Source organism: Tripterygium wilfordii, chromosome 2, assembly GCF_013401445.1.
Source record: "Tripterygium wilfordii isolate XIE 37 chromosome 2, ASM1340144v1, whole genome shotgun sequence".
Taxonomy (NCBI): domain Eukaryota; kingdom Viridiplantae; phylum Streptophyta; class Magnoliopsida; order Celastrales; family Celastraceae; genus Tripterygium; species Tripterygium wilfordii.
The window spans coordinates 1,826,939-1,846,537 of NC_052233.1; the positions used below are offsets into that span (position 1 = coordinate 1,826,939).

Below are 19,599 nucleotides of genomic sequence, written 5' to 3' on the forward strand. Positions count from 1 at the left end.
GTTTGACATTCCTTAATCAACTTATCTTTGTTGAGAGTTTAACCTCCTCCCTGTTTAAGCAACCGTCCCCGGCAACGGCGCCATAAACTTGTTGGGTCTAAATTAACCTTACTAGCAAGTGTACTAGTCGGCGACTACAGCACAATGATAAGCAAGGGTCGAATCCACAGGGACGGTGTTATGTCTAATCCAAATGTATATTTGTATGTATATATGGACAATGCAATCAAAAGTAAAGTTCAACTCAAGATTGTTTGGTTTGGTAATTAAACTAAAACAAGCAAATAGCAAAGTGTTTTTGGTATTTTCTTAGAATAAGGATGCAACTAATGCAAATGAGATTAGTTAACGAATATGAGATGAACACCAAGGCTTTGGAATCCCCCTTTGGAAATGACTTGCAATGACACAATTCACACACATATTTGCTAATTCGGGCATAACGAATCCGTACCTAAGTTGGTTTTAGCGCACTTAAGCCAAATCTCCCTAAAATCGATTACTAGCCATCTTATTGGTCTAGGTCGGATATTCCTAAATACATTCTAGCCATCTTATTGGTCTAAACATGCATAGGAATTCATGAAGTTCTATGGAGATTAGAATTCATACAAATTGTCACCTAATTAAAGGGAGACACATTCATAATCAAGTGTTTCAAGAAGCATAATCTACTTGACATATTATTGTCTAAGCAAATTCTCCAAACAATTTCATCCAAAAACCTAAAGTGTTGGCCAAACACCACAAGCATGAAGAAATTGCAATCAAACATAGAAACACAAGATTTATACCCAAATCAACTCATATATATGTAAATCAAGTCATAAGCAAAATCATCAAACCCAAGGCTTCAACCTAGCCTTGGCACAAGTGATTTAGTTACACATAATGAGAGAAAAACACAAAAGGAGAGATGAGAAAATCATGAATAAACCCAATTAGTTGAGTAGATCCAAGTTGAGCTGAAGAATCTCTCCTCCTAGCTCCAAGAATCACCTTCCCCCTCTGGTTTCGCTCTCCAGAAAATCAGTTCTAGGTCTAAAAACTCCCGCAGCTCGGACAAATCGCGACTTAAAACACCCAAGAAAATTGCTTTTTGCGCCTAGGCGCGTTGTTTTCACGCCTAGGCGTGCACAACTTCAAATTCAAGTCCAACTCTCTGGACTGGGCGTGCAGGAGTGATCCTGGGCGTGCACAATTTGTGCGCCTAGGCGTGCCACGCCTAGGCGCGTTACCCCTAGGCACATGATTCAAATGACCATAACTTTTCCATATGACCTTCGATTTGCATGATTGTAGATTCTACGGAAAGCTTGAGATGTCTAGTTTCCAATGCCTTTTGTTGCGCCCGATTCCAATAACGTGACAGAAAGTTATGACTATTTGAACACACGAAGGTCGGTGGACATTTTCTTCAATTCAGCCCTTTTTCCGTCGCTTTTCATCCAAACCGCAATCAACCTATCAAAATACAAATCAACACATAAATACACTCATTATTTATCAAAAGAAAGCTTAAGAGGGGGATATTTCTACCAAAAACAATAGGTATTATCATACCTATCACAAAACCGTGTGACTGTCTTAAAGATGTTCTCATCCAAATCCCTATGGAGAAAAGTAGTCTTGACGTCTAACTGCTCCAAATAAAATTTTTTTCTACTACCATACTTATCACTAGCGGGATTGTGGTGAGTTTCACAACCGATGAAAATATCTCTGTGTAGTCTATGCCCTCCTTTTATTGAAAGCTTGTGACCACCAGTCTCTCCTTGTACCTCTTACTCCCATCCGTTTCTTCCTTGATCCTGTAAACTCATTTGTTATGGAATGCCCTTTTATCTTTAGGTAAACTCACAAATCTCTATGTCTAATTGGATATGAGAAAATCTATCTCATCTTGCATTACAAACTTCCACTTGACAGACTCTTCATGATTCACTACTTTCTTATAACACTCGGGTTCACCACAATCGATCAGCAAAATATAATTCAATAATGAATAGTACCTTGTCGTTGCTTTTCTTTCTCTAGTGGACCTTCTCAAAGTAGCTATTCTTGGCTTAACTTTGGGAATAGAAATTGTTTCTTAAAAGGTGGTGTCGTCATGAGTATCTAGTGACGCATCAACTTTTGACCGTTCTTGATTCTCATTGATCACATCACTATTGCCAAGATCATCTAGACTAGCAAACTGTTTATCTTCTTCTTTCAGACATGTCTCATCAGGGATTGTTGCTTCCCTATTCTTGTGCATCACCTCCTTGTTGAATATGACATTCTTGCTCCAAAAAAAAACTTCTTGTTTTTCTCATCCCAAAATCTATAGCCAAATTCATCACCGCCATAACCAATGAAAATGCACTTTCGAGACTTGAGATTCAACTGGCTTCTCACATCATACTCAATGTGTATATATGCCACGCAACAAAACACCCTCAAATATGATAGATCTATTTTCTTTCCATTCCATTCCTCCTTAGGTAGGAGCTCTCCTTAGTGGAACCAAAGGTCCATGGCAGTATTAATCTCATCTCTTTTAGCCAATCTTAGACACTCAAGCCTGTCTCATTCTTGATCAAAACTCTCCACTTTTTGAAAGTTTCATAAACATCCAATTTATTCTTGATAAAAAAAGACCCACACTTTCCTTGTGATGTCATCAGTAAAGGTCACATAGTATTTGAATCATGCAGAAGATTGAGCCGATGAAGGTTCTCACACATCAGTATGAACTAGCTTCAACTTGGTAGTCTTGGGTGCTCTGCTTGACTTTGAGAAATTGACAACCTTCTGCTTCCCAAAGATACAGTCTTCACAAAGTTCGATTTTCACTGACTTTACACCCTGCAACTTGCCCTTGGACTGAAAGAACTTCAACCCCTTCTTATTAATGTGCCCAAGCCTACGATGTAAACTATTAGCATCATCTTTGTTTTCAACAGTGTTCACCAAATTCTTTGAATTCAAGGTCGTATATAGTGTTCCTGATATTTCACCACCGCCACAACCAAGGCTACCTTTGTAACCTTCCAACTACCATTAGATAATATAGTCACCAACCAAATTTTGTCACATTCAAGCATACAAGAGCACTACCAACATGGCAACTGTTAGCTATTTTCTCTCAATCACAAGCACAAGGTTAACAATTAAGGAGAGTGGAGCAAGTTGCATGCTTCCAATATTCTCATGTCCATCTTAGGCAATGACTTCGATCACTTATCTTTACTGTTTTCTTAGGCAATGACTTCGATCACTTATCTTTACAATTAGCATAGATTGAGCCAACTAGTTCTTAGCTTAGTCCTTATTTCCAAGCCTCCATGGCTATAGCCTTCGCGACTATATTTTTATTTTAGCTGGTAAAGCACGACCCAATAAAATTCAGGATGTATTCCTACTTAATGAAATTCCTGATGCATTCCAATAATGTGTTGTTTTTCATTTCATTTCAATATGAGTTCTTTCATTACAGTGTTAGTCTTCTATCTCTTATTTTCTTACTTTAAACTGATCAAATTCTAAGTCATTTGCCCAAAAGGCAAGCTCTAACCAATAGTCTTTTGTTCGCGGACTGCACACAGCTCGTTTGGTGAACAGGTAAGAGTTGATGCAACCCTAGATCGAAATCTTTGGATTGATAGCAAGTTCTAGTACACCTAAACACATACATCATCCATAACTCAAACACTTATATCCCAATTAGCTGAATCTGTAAGTGCAGTACAGAGCGAGCACCTTGTGTTATTTGACATGTTCCAGCTTTTCTTTTCTTTTTTTCTCTTTTTTGTCGAACTATAGTTGTTTAGTCAAGTGCCAACTTTTTGTTATTTGTGTCTTTTATATTCAAAAAAAAAAAAACACATTGCACAAATGACCCTTTTTAAACATTAGTGATTAAACAAAACCCAATGGAACAAAATAAATAAACTAATAAAAATAATTTGACGATAAAATCAATATTTTTTTTTGTGAATTATTCCATGGCTTTGGTTCCAATATGTCATGTTAATTTCCTCTCATTTAAATAACAAGTTGTTGTATTTTATTATATTATGTTAAAAATAGCCGTATAAAAACATGATTAATATCATTAATTTCTCTAACAAAACAAAAAAACCATCATACATCTCCATGTTATGACTCATAAATTAAAGACAACACACAAAAACAGGTGATGAAAAACACAAGTTTTATTTATGTTATGTGAACAGCTAAAAGCCTAAAACCAAACCTTCACCTAACCCAAACCTCCATTTTGTCCACACTTGTGAATTGTACTCTAAGGGTAATTGTAATGGTAAATTGTTGTTGGACCAACAGAGATGTTGTTTTTTGTTGATGTGATTGTATTGGAAAATGTGTTTTGTTGATGTGACTGTATTGAGAGACGTATTTTGCTGATATGGTTGTATTAAGATTGCGTATTTTGGTGTAGTTTTGTTGGGGATAACATAGAGGCATGAAATGTTGTTAGCCTCCATGTTAGGTGAGAAAAGATAACGTATAGAAATTTATGCTTTACTAATGTAACTGTATTGAGAGATATGTTTTACAGATGTGACTATATTAAGAGACATATTTGACTTAACTTTTTATATAATAGAAATGAGATCGGACCAAAATTTGTATTGCCCAACAAATAAAACACCATTACACTTCCGCTAATCTAAAATTTTTCAATATTTTCTCCCTCCTGCTCTCTCGCTCTTTCCGTGGACTTGGAATTATTGAAGTCTTGAGTATCTGAAAATCTTTGCCTGAATATCTTTCCTTTTGAAGCCAAATCAGAACGGATTTTTAAAAATAAAAACCACCCAAAACCACTATGTTCTCTCTGTTTTTGAGATGATGAACCCCTCTCTTTAAAAGCTCAATTACTTCTTCGTAACTGCTGGAAAATTTCAAGTCTGTTACTTTTCTTTTGTTGTTTTGTTCTTCTCAGTTGCAGAGGAAGTGAGAAACCAACAACCCCAAAAAAATCCAAAACGGTAATCCTGAGACACTTGAGAGGTTTTGATTGATGGGTATTGTTGCAAATCTGCGAGGATCGAGAGCAGGGACGACCCCAGAAGGATTGCCTATATCGGATGGCGTGTCTCAGGGTAACAAGAGGAAATGGTCAAATTTCATGCCTTTATATGTAGCTCTAGTGGTAATAGCTGAGATTGCTTTTCTGGGTAGGCTTGACATGGTAAATAAAGCAGCTTTCGTCGATACCTTGGCTGACCTGTTTTACCGGTCGCCGGTCTCGCCTGAATTTGTCATGGAGAATGGTGATTTGGGGGTAGTGGCGATGAGTGGGGAACGGAATACACAACCGGATAGTTGCGAGGAGTGGCTGGAGAGAGAGGATGCTGTGGTCTACTCCAGGGATTTTAAGACGGATCCCATCTGGGTTTCTGGTGGCGAGCAGGTTTGTTTGACTACCCCAAATGCTTTGCTTTTGGTTATTTCCAACAGCAAGGTTTCTGGGTTTATTTGGAGAGTTTTGTCTTTCTCGTTTGTGAATGTAAATATTTCGTTTTTATGGGAGGGGATATATTAATTTTTAGATTCTTTTAGTTCTGATATGGAAATGGAGGATGATAGAGCCTTTCTGGTGCTACTGAAATATCAGAATTAATTGTTAAGAATTTTCAAGTAAGAGTGTCGAGCAGTGATGGCCGAATTTAATGGACTTTAAGGTCTTAGAGTGTCCAGAATTTGTTTGTAGGATAGAGTTGCTGGTATGACTTCAAGGACTTTAAGAATTGCAACTTTGGTTGCTTACACCGATGCCTAATTCATTTAATTTTATTTTTTTTTTTGTGAAGAAATGGATTGGCATAAATTTGCAAATCTTCTGTGCATCATTTTTGTTTATAGTTGATGGTTACATTTTTCATGTTGACCGGCAAGTTTCGAAAACTGGTTATCTGGGTTCTTTATTTAATTGATTATCCCCTTTTTGGACAAATGCCGTGCGACGCAATGCTTTAGAATGGCAGAATTTCTCATGGGACTTTTGGGCATTCAATTACGAAACTGTGATATTGAAGTAAATTTATAAATTTTGTAAGCATCTACTATGTCCCCCTTTTGACGACTTTCTAAGATTTTCAAAATACACACTCCCTGTAACTGTCTCTTGTCCTAACTCCTAATTTACTTACCATTTTTCAATATTTTCCAGCTTTGAGAATTTCTGTTAGTGAAATCTCCTACGTGAACTTCAGTGTGGAGTTTTGATGGTTATATTAGCTTCTTTTTTTTGTCTTTTCTGGTCATGTAACTTACTGTTTTTTGAGCACTTTTTTTCCTTAGGAATGGAAGGATTGTGCTGTTGGATGCAAGTTTGGATTTATGTCTGGGAAGGAACCTGATGCTATATTTGCTCCACATGGAAAAGCTGGAACAGCTTCTGTGATCAGATCAATGGAATCATCCCACTACTATCCAGAGAACAATATCGCTCAAGCACGACGGTGGGTAAGCACAGTATAAAATGATCCTTTTGGAATGCAAACAATCTAAAATGATCTTATTGTATTCTAAACGATAATTTTGTTTTGATGTTTTTTTTCTTTACTTGTTTTGGTGGTTGGGGATGCGGTTGTTGGTACTGAGACAAGATCAATTTTCCAGTTGTCTTTGTTAATTTAAAAACCAATTGATTGTTTCTTGGTTTAGCTTGTGAAAACGGATCATCTGTTAGGTAGAGAAGTCATGTGTGACTGCTCTTTTAATTCCTTGCACACTGAAAAGGATAGGACAAAAGATCCAGGACTAGGACCGAATTTTTCTTGGAAATCAATAATCGTAACTAATGTTGATTGCATCACAATAACAGTGGGGAATTTTTTTTTTTTCCTTGAATGCAAAAAGAGCTATATTTAAGGGCCACTATGAAGGTGAAACCCTGAATAGGATAACAAACTGCTGGGAATTTATCTCCAAAGTTTTTTTTAAAAAAAAAAAAACATATATTATGCTCTATCATGTATCCTGCTGTTTCTGTGACTTTCCTGCTAAATGGGATTCTTTTTCCCTGCTGAAAAAATTGTTGAAAACTGATATTTCAATTTTCTTGTATACTAGGATGGGATATAATATTGTCATGACAACTAGTCTGTCATCAGATGTTCCAGTTGGATACTTTTCCTGGTCTGAGTATGATATAATGGCACCAGTGCAGCCAAAGACTCAGAAATCCCTGGCAGCTGCGTTCATTTCAAATTGCGGAGCTCGAAATTTCCGTTTGGAAGCTCTTGAAATACTAGAAAAATCAAACATCACTCTAGATTCTTATGGTGGTTGCCATCGGAACCGTGATGGAAGAGGTGAGCATACTAGTTAGTTTCTGATATGTTAAAGATGATAAAAAAGGCCACAGTGATGCCTTTTTGCATGCAAGTGTGATTGTACTGGTCTTGCAAATTTGCATTCATGTAGTCATACTTGTGCTACTTTACTGATGTTTGATGCTATTTTTTTGGTCCAATTTTTAAGTTTGAACTATGGATGGATGCAAGGATCTAAAAAATTATTTGTTGGTCTTCTTAGCAATGAATCCAAACTAGATTACGCTATAGGCACTCATGTTGCTTATAATTTGTCGAGCTAGATTAAATCCAGTTGTCAATGTAGTACGTCAAAAATCTTATTGCTTGTGTTGGTGTTTTAGTAGCAGCTCTATATGTTAGACTAAACAAGACTTGGGTTTCTTTGCGTTTGCGTTTATTACAACGAATATTGACAGACGGCAGAAAGATTTGTGAAATTTGCTGAACCGAATAAATTCCAAAAAAGGTTTTTGTTAAAATTACTTTCAACAAACTCGTTTGGACTTCCTAGCTTGACATACTAGTGATAAATAAGAAGTGTGTCATAGAGACTTACAGTTGGTTGCGACACAACAAATTGCTTGCTTCTATTATTTTTTTCTTTTGACGTACAACTGATAAAAAAGAAGTGTGCGGTGCAGTTGGTTGCAACACAACAGACATTGCTTGCTTCTGTATTTTTTGCTCTTTAATGTAGGATTTACTGTATAGAACCTTTAAATGTATAGGATTTCATGTTAGATTTCTCTCTGCAGTTGAAAATCATTTTGATACTCTTTTAATGTCTATTGTTTTGCAGTTGATAAAGTACAAACCCTGAAGCACTATAAATTCAGCTTGGCTTTTGAGAATTCCAATGAGGAGGACTACGTCACAGAAAAGTTTTTTCAGTCTCTTGTTGCTGGTATGAAATTACACCTCTTTTTCTCTATTCCATTGCTCTTTTTTTTTTATATGTTAGTTGTCCTATTTTTACCCATTTTCAAAGTTATCACCTGTTCCTGCATTAATGTGTTAGAATAGTTCTCGATTCCATTTATGCCTTTTCTATACGTTTGATTATCATAATCACAGCATTGAATTTGGAAATATAGTATGCTATTTATTCCTAATTGACCTAATAGGTATGCATATCATGGTTGTTCTTCTGATTCATGGAGATAATGAAGAAGGGTTAGAATAACAATTATGCTATCTCATTCAAATAAAATATTTGCAGGAACGATCCCTGTTGTTGTTGGTGCTCCAAATATTCAAGATTTTTCTCCATATCCCGGTTCCTATCTACATATAAAACAGATAGGAGATGTCAAGCCAGTTGCTAAGACCATGAGATATCTTGCAGAAACACCTGATGCCTACAATCAGTCATTAAGGTAGCCTTTTTACTGAATTCTGGATGACTAATACCGCTAGTAGTAGAACTAGTGTTAAAATTCATTTTTTCCTGAAGATAAGTTAAAGAGAGATCCTTTGCTCCTCTTGGTACCCTGGTTCACATTTTAGTCGTTTATTGATTAGGTGGAAGTATGATGGTCCATCGGATTCTTTCAAGGCGTTGGTAGATATGGCAACTGTGCACTCTTCATGCCGTCTTTGCATTCACCTAGCAACTATGATCCGAGAGGAGGAGGAAAAGAGCCCAAAGTTTAAGAAGCGACCCTGTAGGTGTACTAGAGGACCAGAAACTGTGTATCATTTATACGTAAGAGAAAGGGGGAGGTTCAATATGGAGTCCATCTTCTTGAGGTAACCTGGCAATTTTGACAGTGGCATTTTACTTTGTTATGACTGCATGTTGTCAGCATTCAACAACCGTATGGACATACTCGGGTTGAAAGAATACACCAAATGAAATGACGTTTTTTTTCCAGACATTTTTAGGATGCGTATTGTTTGAATGTGAATATTTATTCATCTGTTTCTTTTGGACAAAGATTAATGCAAGTTTGACATGCAGGTCGGGGGATCTGACTGTGAAGGCCTTGGAATCAGCTGTGCTTGAGAAGTTCAAGTCCATGAAACACGTACCGATTTGGAAGCAAGACCGACCTGAAAGCATAAGAGGTGGTGATGAGCTTAAAATTTACAGAATACACCCTGCCGGCCTGACACAGAGGCAAGCTTTGTACAACTTTAGATTCAATGGGGATGCCGATTTCAAACATCACATTGAAAGCAACCCTTGCGCTAAGTTTGAAGTCATATTTGTTTAAGACAAATCTCAATTCTGGTTTGCTTGCGCTAACTATGAGGTCAAGGTGTTTAGACATTGAAAGCAACCTCAGTGTTTTAGTCTCACAACACAGTGATAGATTGTAGGGAAGAAAAACCAGGACATGCCTGGCCTTCTGAGATACATACATTGAGATCGCTGTATACACGTTCTTCAGAATACACTATATTTGTTATGATATGATATTCAAGTCTATGTCTTTTGCATATTAATCTTACCATGAATTATGAATTTGGAGCAGAATTGGAGCCTTGTCCTTGCGTTGTACATGGGTTCTGTATTGTGGATGTAAAACAAAGAAAAATTAGTAAAAAACAGAGAAAACAAATGGAGTGAATTTCCGTGTACATGTGGTTTTGGTTGGTCAAAACCAGAGAAGAAGAGCAGCCACATGTGTTTGTTTGGCGGCGGATCGAACTTGGTGCCCCTTGGCTTTGTCAGAAGGTTAAGGCTATCCTCTCCAAACCCCTGATACTCCGCCCTCATCAAGGGTCATGTAAAATCCATTAGCTCTGTTGACGAAATTTCACTCACGGTTGCCCATCTCGGGATCTACTTCTACATGGTAAATTTAGGATAGAACGGTACATCTCAATACATAAGAAAAATTTTGAGGTTATTATACGACACGAAAATAATTACTAGTAATAATTTTGAGCAACTTTTTTTTTATATAAAACGTACAAGACAATCATTTTACAATTGAACATGGAGAGAATGGAAAGCGTACTTTATGTGATTTTAAGCAAAAGCAGAATGAAAACACTAACCAACAAACGAATCATGAATTATAATTTTATGATTTTTTTGAATGTGTATTGAGCTCGTTCAAAATGTTTATAGGGAATTAGGGATCAAAACTCTAGACATATAAGGAGTGAAAGACACCAAGTCACCGACAGAGCTGAGAGTGCATTTTTCTTATGGACCTATGTGGCATGGTACACTTTTATGGGGCATGATTTAGTACATTTTTCATGTTGGTTGGCCTGATACATTTTTTTTTTGGAACGTTGGATACTTTTTCATTGGAAGGTCTAGTGTATTTTTTTTATTGGGGAATGATATATTTTCTTGAGGGCCTTAAATTTTACCAAATACATATAATGGGTTTTACGTAATTTCATTAGGGGTCGAACCCTCAGCGAATGAAATTTCTAACTTTTAAATTGCACGCTTATAACTCTAACTCTATGTATAAGTCACATATTCACATGTTTAATTTACCCAAAAATAGAAGGAAATTATTTATAAATGGTAAAAACAAGTTTCAATTGGTCATCTCTTAAAAAATTAATAATTTATTACTCATTAAAAATTTAGAAGAGTCAACACTGAGGGGATTACATGAAAAAGACCACTACTTAAAGAAAAAAAAAAGAAAACAAAAGGGAAATTAAACAAAGGTTTCCTTAATGCAAGCACGTACTGCTAAAGCAAATTAACGAAATATAGAAAAGAAAAGACAGCCAATTTAGAAACCAAAGAAGGAGATCAACAAGACAACAAATAGTTCTACTGTCGTCTTCTCAAAAACGACCCTTAACACCTCTCAAGAGTCGCAGAAATAAATTAGGAGCAAAAAAACCCTCTCCTTCCCTTCTAAGGTCCCTATCTCTCCCTTACAAAATGGCCATTCCCTGCTCTTCCACCACCATTTCCATTACTTGCACAACCCACAACTCCATTCACCATGAATTCACTCTCTGTGCGCTTCCTTTCAGCACCAACTGTACCCTCTACCTCTCAATCATGGACCGGAACAAGGCTTCTTGCTGTTCCTTCTACTGCTCCTTCTGTGTCAGTGGATGTGGATTCAGCGAGGGTGGAGCCAAGAGTGGAGGAGAGAGATGGGTATTGGATCTTGAAGGAGAAATTTAGGGAGGGTATCAATCCTCAAGAGAAAGTCAAGATTGAGAGGGAACCCATGAAGCTTTTCATGGAAAATGGGATTGAGGAGCTTGCTAAGCTATCAATGGAAGAGATTGATAAGACTAAGGCCACTAAGGATGATATTGATGTTAGGCTCAAGTGGCTTGGTCTCTTTCACAGGAGGAAGCATCACTGTAAGTAACTATATTTTTCTTGGGATTCCCAATTAATTGTTATGATATGTTCTGTTACATATGCTTTTACTGTTAATGAAGCTTTTCATGGATGGTGTGGATTACTTTTTTATTGGCTTTAGTTTTGGGCAGAATAGTAGCTTATCTTAGACTTTCAGACAATGATCGATGCCCTGATTCTAATTGGATATCTGTCTTTTGTCGAGAATTTTGTAATTAGTATAACTGAAGAATACAAGTTCTGTCTATTCCATGGACTTTATGGGTTGGAGACTCGCAATCTTTTGCAGCTTAGAAACTGACTGTTAGATGTATAATGGGATTCGGATTCCCTGAAAGACTTTGGAATACTCTTTTTTTTTTCCCTCTAAACAGAACAGATTACATCCATTATATGCTTATCTGTTTTTCACTGATTTATCGACATTAGAAAGGCCAATATTTGAAAAGCCTATTTACTAGCATGTGAAGAAAATGACTGTAATATTGGATTCAAAAGATCAAACTGACCAGTTTTTTATGACTCGACAATAAATTTTATTGGTTCTTTTACTTATTAGATCTTAACTGTTATTAATCAGACGGTAGATTTATGATGAGACTGAAGCTACCAAATGGTGTAACAACGAGTGAACAAACTAGATACCTTGCTAGTGTGATAAGGAAATATGGGAAGGATGGGTGTGCTGACGTCACAACCAGGCAAAACTGGCAAATTCGAGGTGTGGTGCTGCCTGATGTGCCAGAAATACTTAAGGGTCTCACTGAAGTTGGCTTGACGAGCTTGCAGAGTGGGATGGACAATGTGAGAAACCCAGTTGGGAATCCTCTTGCGGGCATTGACCCACAAGAGATTGTTGACACAAGTCCTTACACCAACTTGCTGTCCCAATTCATCACTGCCAACTCACGTGGCAATCCAGCTTTCACTAACTTGTAAGTTGCTTTGGTTGCTCATTCAGAAACAGTTCTTCTTATTTGCATGTTTTAAATGTGCGTTAAAGCTATTTCTTTAGTTTAGCTTGCATTGCATTTGCAATGTTTAGATAGGAAGTGAAACGCAGTCACCGCATGAGTGTGGGTATCATGAGAATAGTGGAATTTTCGAAAGAGGGAGAAGGGAAACATTCGAATTTGCATAGATTGAAGGTGTGAAAGAAGCATACTGAATCAAGTAGTCATCTCAAACAATTGATGATTTATCTATTATATGGGCAAATTTCAATCTAAACTATCTTGCTTTGCAAACAATGGTGAGTAAGTTCTTGCTTGCAACAAAAAAAAGAAGATGAAAAAAAACAATTGCAAGTATGTTCTTGTGTTATAACGGCAATTTGATTTTGGTTTCTTAAATGTGCAAATGGAATGAAGTTTACCTTTTTGAAAGTGCCACTAAATGATTGAAGAGGACAGAATTTTCACAATATGATCAACATAATTACTGCAAAGTTTCCTGTATTGTCCTTGTGATGATGTCTGTTGCTTGAGCAGGCCAAGGAAGTGGAATGTATGTGTGGTGGGATCTCATGATCTTTATGAGCATCCTCACATTAATGATCTTGCTTACATGCCTGCCGAAAAGGATGGACGTTTTGGATTTAATTTGCTGGTAGGTGGGTTCTTTAGTCCAAAGCGATGTGCAGAAGCAATTCCTCTTGATGCATGGGTTTCAGCAGATGATGTGCTTCCCTCTTGCAAGGCAGTACTAGAAGCTTACAGAGATCTCGGCACCAGAGGGAACAGGCAAAAAACTAGAATGATGTGGTTGATCGATGAACTGGTGAGTCATCCTTCTCCTTACTTATGATAAGCAAACCATGTTTGTCAAAACGATGTCATCATTTTCTTGGGGGTGTGCATTTTTCCTACTTTGAATTCCAAGAGACCAATCAGTTACGAGACTCTTCAATCATGGAAATCATACAGAATTCCTCAAGGTTATTCAGTTTTCAATGTCCAATGATCTCTCGTTTTCTTCAGGCAAACATGATCAAAAATCATTTACTTTTATTGTGGTTGTATTCCTGAACAAGCGGTTTCCAATGTTCTTTCTTTTCTTGTAGCTGCAGAACTCATTATCGTCTGTGTAGTCTTTAATTACACTTCCATAAATAATTCTAAAATGCTATGCTGATGCAGGGCATCGAAGGATTCAGGGCCGAGGTCGTCAAAAGAATGCCTGGACAAGTGCTGGAGAGAGCATCGGCTGAAGATATGATTCAAAAACAATGGGAGAGGAGGGACTATCTTGGTGTCCATCCCCAGAAACAGGAAGGTTTTAGCTATGTTGGTCTTCACATTCCAGTTGGCCGAGTCCAAGCAGACGACATGGATGAGCTAGCTCGTTTAGCCGACGTATATGGCTCGGGAGAACTCAGGCTCACTGTGGAGCAAAATATCATCATCCCCAATGTTGAAAATTCGAAGCTTGAAGCCTTGCTCAATGAACCTCTATTGAAAGAGAAGTTTTCACTTGAACCCTCCATACTCATGAAAGGGTTAGTAGCATGTACTGGTAACCAGTTCTGTGGACAAGCCATTATTGAGACAAAGGCTAGGGCCTTGAAAGTAACGGAGGAGGTTGAGAGACAAGTGTCAGTGACTCGTCCGGTAAGGATGCACTGGACGGGCTGCCCAAATACCTGCGGACAGGTGCAAGTGGCCGATATCGGGTTCATGGGGTGCATGGCAAGGGATGAGAATGGGAAGCCTAGTGAGGGAGTGGATGTGTACCTGGGAGGTAGAATTGGCAGTGACTCACATTTGGGAAATCTTTATAAGAAGAGTGTTCCTTGCAAGAACTTGGTGCCTGTGGTTGTTGACCTTTTAGTGAAAAACTTTGGTGCCGTTCCTCGAGTGAGGGAAGAGATGGAGGATTGATACAAGTCCGTCCTTTTTTTAACTTATCCTTGTAAATCTGAAGGGCCTCTACCAGGCATCTGGAGGAAGAAATATGAGGAAATTGATAAGCTGCTTTTAGGACACACTTTGAACAATTGGAGGACTCTGGTTGAAAGGTGGAAGAAGTTATATGAGGTTCTGTTGCTTCCTAACATGTCTGTTTTCAATCGTGGGTGTGTAGTACTAGTAGGATTTGTGGCCCAATTGAGGTTGAATCAAAATATAAAGTAATTTTTATGTTAAAATTGTCAATTGAAATTAATAAAAATGTGATGGTAGTCACTGTAAGTAATGTATTTTTTTTGGCAGCACAAGGCAAGATTTTCCTGAAAAAAGGGGAAACTAGGGGCAAGATTTTATTAAGTTAGTTGTTTGAACTTCTTAGTGCATGTGCGTGGAGGTCGCAAGTTCTAATATCCATCTTGGTGCGGTTTGGTGTTATTTTCGTAATGGGTTTCAGTCCAGGATTTGATCGATCCATGTGATTTGCAGGTGTGGTACGTGGTCAGTGGGTTTACCATTGAGGTGGAGTCCGGTGGACAATATTTTCGGTGGGTTCTTTTGTCATCAAAAAACAAAAAGGCTACTCCTAACAAAAGTTCAAACATTTTGCATTTTTAATTTTTTAATACATTAACTCGAATGCGACCAGTCCATGAATCGATGCGGTTCACTTTGCAAGATCATGAGTCAAACTGTTATCTTATTTATGAATATTCACAGCTTACCAAACTTAAAAGATTGAATATTCATGGCTTGCCCTTCAAAGTATGAAAGATCATTTTTTTGTATGTTTTAAATTATCTACTCTATTCTCCACAATTGAACCAAATCATGTTTTAGTTGGTTAAAAAAATAACAAAAAAAAGTCATGTATGAGTTGCTGCATTACCTTTCATTTGCAATTTGGTTAGTTTCACCAATTTTCACATTTTCACACCCAGTTAAATCAGCCTGTAATTGATGGGCTTTTATAGTGATACTTCTGAAGTGGGTCGGCCCACGTGTTAGTAACATGGTGTTATGATCCATCTCATAATGTATACTGACATATCACTTTGGGCCTTTATATATGGCTCATAGCGCTAACCCCAAAAAGTCTTGTAAGAGCTAAACGTCAAAGCCCGGGAAGGAAACCTTGAATGTGGTTTGTCCTGTGTGACTACCGGTTCCACTTAGTGGTTTTGACCCGACCCAAAATCTAAAATAAAAATATAATGGATGGGTAATAAGCCTATGAATTTCCTTAACTTAGTATTAGTAAGAAGCGTTTTAAAGTTGTAAGCAGTGGAAGACTTCGGAAACCATGTGGATAGGACTTAAACTTGAACGTAGGAAAGCGGAAGATATCACCTTCTAGACTAACAATGCGATGAGTATGACATGAGCAATAGTGTTTCGAGTTTAGGGTTCATAATCTAGCAACTTCTATGAGTAGTTGAAATCAATGATGAGTGGCGGCAAATGGCAATGGCATGCGTGCAATGTCACCTACCCAAGAGCGGAAAGCCACAAAATTCCTTTACTAAAATTAGGTTGCATATTAAACGTATTGAATTGAATGGTTTCCCAAAACATATACATATATGTAGACATACAAAGACATTGAATTTGTCTCGCTTATAGGCTCAGTCTCATCATTCCGACAACTATCGGATTTGGACAGCCCTATATGCATTCATTCAATCCATAATGTGCGTTCATTGTCATTGATGATAACTACTTATGTTTACATTTTTATTTAACTCGCGATTATTCCATTGCCATACAATTCATGAAAATATCTCCCTGTTTATGTGTTTCTTTTTTGATAAACGGGTTTAAACCCCAACATTTCATTCCATCCGATTGACCATTCCGTCTACATGGTACAATTTTAAAAATTATGCTTCAACCTATTCAAAATTTTAAGGAGTAGCCAATACCAGGATCTTTACCTATCCTAGTTGAGTAGTTGGCTCCTGCCCATCATAGTAGTTGACACGCTCGCCTCATGCCAATGTGGACATATGTGTGCGACTGTGTATTGTACAATAAAACTATCCAAGTGGCCGGGTGGAGGAACGAAAAAATAGGATCAACCTCTTCCAATATCATGTTATAATTTAGTCCAATTAAATCTAATTTGAGGTATTGTTCGCTCTAGGTCAAAAGCCTGCAAGATTTTGTTCTTATTAGAAGGCGCCTAAAGTACTTGAAATTGGACTCAATTTTATAAACTTGATGATTGATGCTTAACAAATCGATATGAGACTTTTATAGTAACACTAAAAAAAATTAAAATCATGACATATATGAGCCATCGGATGAGAATTGTGCAACTGAGTCCTTTTTTTTGTTATCCTTCTATATCTAAGAAATAACTTAAAAGTTACAACCCAATTGCCGAAATTACTTGAATCAGTAATGCTAAATAGCCCATATAGCAGTAACAAATCAGAGTCAAAGTCTCTTAAATGAAATTTTAAAACGTTTTAACTCTCAAAATACATGTTAGATTTAAAAAAAAATTATATATTCGGAATCAACACTTAGAACTCTTTCTAAGAAAATCCATTGTCGATGAATTTTATCGAGTAGATCTTAATTCCTTGTTTTTTCAATAGAATTTCAAACACAACGTATTCATAATTAAAACAATGAATTCTAGATTGTGCTTTAAAAAACAATTAATTGAATCTATATTAAAACAATAAATTTTGGACAATGAATTATGGGATAAAAGAGTGGAATAAACTTGTTGATCTCCTATGGGCTACATGTCATTTTCGTACTTGAATTTTATATCTACTAAATTTTTTCCTTTTTTTTCTTCACTATTTGGTGCATTCTATATGGTTGGAGTAATGCAAGCAAATCAACAAAGGAAAAAGAAATCGTAAATCAAACCAACGTTTGATTGAAGAACACACTGGAATCCACTAGAAATTGAGAGAAACTCTGTAGGGTTTTCATATATTTGATAGAATGAGAGCTAATAACCTCTAGGGCCAGCTACATACCTAATATGAAGTAAAACAACAAAATATAAAAAGTTACAAAAACACCCCTGCAACAGAAAACACTTGATTTGAGGCCCTAAACAATGGAATTTCGTTTCAGCCGGTCAAATTTCAATTAAAATGAACAAAGTTTGCAAATTTTCCAGTTCTGCAGCCATACCCTCAAAATGATTTCTACTAGCTGGTAAAAGTGGTAATTAACTCCAACTTTTTTGCCTCAAAACAGCTCCAAATTCACCGAAATCAACTTCAAAACAACTCAAAATCAGCTCCTATATCAGTCCCTTCCACCTCAAAAGAGCTCGACGCGAGCGAACTTCAAGGCAAAGCTCCCTCATCGGAATGAAATGCATATAAATCAGCCACATTAAAAGTGTTGGACATCCCCATATGAGCTGAAAGATCCACCACATAAGTATTGTCATTGGTCTTCTTCAAAACCTTGAAAGGACCATACTTCTTAGGCTTCAATTTGTTGTAGGTACCAACCTGGAAACGTTCCTTACGCAAGAAAACCATAACCATATCACCCTCCTTAAAAAGCTTCACACGCCTATGCTTATCTGTAGCAGCTTTGTATTTTGCATTAGTAGCCTCAAGCTTCTTCTTGACTTCAGTTTGGATCGACTGAGATTCTTCAACAAAACTACCTGTAGCAGCACTAACCCAGGGGTAACTGGCAGCCTCACCAAGTCCACAACATGCCTAGGAACCTGCGTGTAAACCAGTGCAAAAGGAGACTTACCAGTAGCACTATGGACATCACTGTTATAAGCAAACTCGCCTGAGCAAGTGCATGATCCCACTGCTTTGGTCTATCACCACAAATACTACGAATCAGATTGCCAAGTGTCCTATTCACCACCTTAGTTTGCCCATCAGTCTGAGGATGCGTAGTGCTACTGAAATTTAAAGATGTATCAAATCGCTTCCACAAAGTGAGCCAAAAATGGCTAAGGAACTTTGAGTCACGATCATATGTAATAGTCAAAGGAACTCCATGTAGGCGCACAATCTCCCTGAAAAACAACCGTGCAATATGAGAAGCATCAGAAGTCTTCCGACATGGCAGAAAATGGACCATCTTTGAAAACCTGTCAACCACTACAAAAACAGAATAGACACCAAGCTGAGTTCGTGGTAACCCCAACACAAAATCCATAGAAAGATCCTCCCAAATACCATTAGGAACAGGCAGCGGCATATACAATCCAGTATTCTGAGCTTGTCCTTTGGCAGTCTGGCAAATAAAACACTTCTACATAAATTTCCTCACATCACGCCTCAACTGTGGCCAATAATACCTCTCCTCCCCACTAGCCATGGTCTTCTCTGTACCCAAATGCCCACTAAGACCACCTCCATGTAAGTCCTTGATTAGCTTCTCATGCAAAGATGTGGGGGGAACACAAAGTCTATTGACAAAGAATAGATAACTATCATGAATGTAAAAATCCCCTATGGAATTCTGCCGCATTTGACATCGCTCCCAAATCTCCTTAAAATCATCGTCCTCTACATATAACTCCTTTAGCAGCTCAAACCCAACCACCTCATGGCTAACTGAAACCAACAATGCTGCTCGTCTACTCAATGCATCAGTTACATGATTAAGAGCTCTAGATTTGTGCTTGATAACAAATGGGAATTTCTGCAAAAATGTAGTCCATCTTGCATGTCTACTCTCCACCTGCTTCTGACTATTAATGAACTTCAAAGCTTGATGGTCCGTATACTAAACAAACTCAGCCCGCATCAAATAAGGCTCCCAATGCTTCAATGCCCACACCACATAATAGAACTCCTGGTCATAAGTGCTCCATTTCATCCTGCCTTCACTCAACTTCTCACTAAAGAAAGCCATTGGTCTACCACACTGAGAAAGAACAACGCCAATTCCTGTACCACTAGCATCACACTCCATCTCAAATGGCCTCTTAAAGTTAGGCAAGGCTAGCACTGGTGTAGTGCACAATTTCTCCTTGATCAACGCAAAAGCCTTTTCAGCCTCATTTCCCCAATTAAACCTGCCTTTCTTCATGCACTCCGTAATAGGGCTAGTA

At 37.6% G+C, this 19,599-nt stretch overlaps 2 protein-coding genes across 2 annotated transcripts; both read left to right on the top strand.

Annotated features, from left to right (window-relative positions):
* Window positions 1–4,680: 4,680 nt before the first annotated feature.
* LOC119982721 (glycoprotein 3-alpha-L-fucosyltransferase A) lies at window positions 4,681–9,774 on the top strand. The gene is made up of 7 exons (XM_038826242.1): window positions 4,681–5,422; window positions 6,313–6,473; window positions 7,087–7,328; window positions 8,131–8,235; window positions 8,551–8,707; window positions 8,853–9,080; window positions 9,292–9,774. Exons 1-7 carry the CDS (start codon window positions 5,030–5,032, stop codon window positions 9,545–9,547), a joined length of 1,542 nt encoding a protein of 513 aa, XP_038682170.1. The 5' UTR covers window positions 4,681–5,029; the 3' UTR covers window positions 9,548–9,774.
* Window positions 9,775–11,139: 1,365 nt separating this feature from the next.
* Window positions 11,140–14,879, top strand: LOC120014583 (ferredoxin--nitrite reductase, chloroplastic). Its single transcript, XM_038866574.1, has 4 exons — window positions 11,140–11,633; window positions 12,215–12,569; window positions 13,125–13,413; window positions 13,773–14,879. The coding sequence occupies exons 1-4, from the start codon at window positions 11,261–11,263 to the stop codon at window positions 14,511–14,513; spliced, it is 1,758 nt and encodes a 585-aa protein (XP_038722502.1). The 5' UTR covers window positions 11,140–11,260; the 3' UTR covers window positions 14,514–14,879.
* Window positions 14,880–19,599: the final 4,720 nt, after the last annotated feature.

Excerpts from the sequence above, each read along its gene's own strand:
- LOC120014583 (XM_038866574.1), top strand. The coding sequence starts at position 11,261 with ATGAATTCACTCTCTGTGCGCTTCCTTTCAGCACCAACTGTACCCTCT. Across the intron at positions 12,570-13,124 it reads AATCCAGCTTTCACTAACTT|GCCAAGGAAGTGGAATGTAT; the intron begins GTAAGTTGCTTT and ends TTGCTTGAGCAG. Across the intron at positions 13,414-13,772 it reads TGTGGTTGATCGATGAACTG|GGCATCGAAGGATTCAGGGC; the intron begins GTGAGTCATCCT and ends ATGCTGATGCAG.
- LOC119982721 (XM_038826242.1), top strand. The coding sequence starts at position 5,030 with ATGGGTATTGTTGCAAATCTGCGAGGATCGAGAGCAGGGACGACCCCA. Across the intron at positions 8,708-8,852 it reads GCCTACAATCAGTCATTAAG|GTGGAAGTATGATGGTCCAT; the intron begins GTAGCCTTTTTA and ends TTTATTGATTAG. Across the intron at positions 9,081-9,291 it reads ATGGAGTCCATCTTCTTGAG|GTCGGGGGATCTGACTGTGA; the intron begins GTAACCTGGCAA and ends TTTGACATGCAG.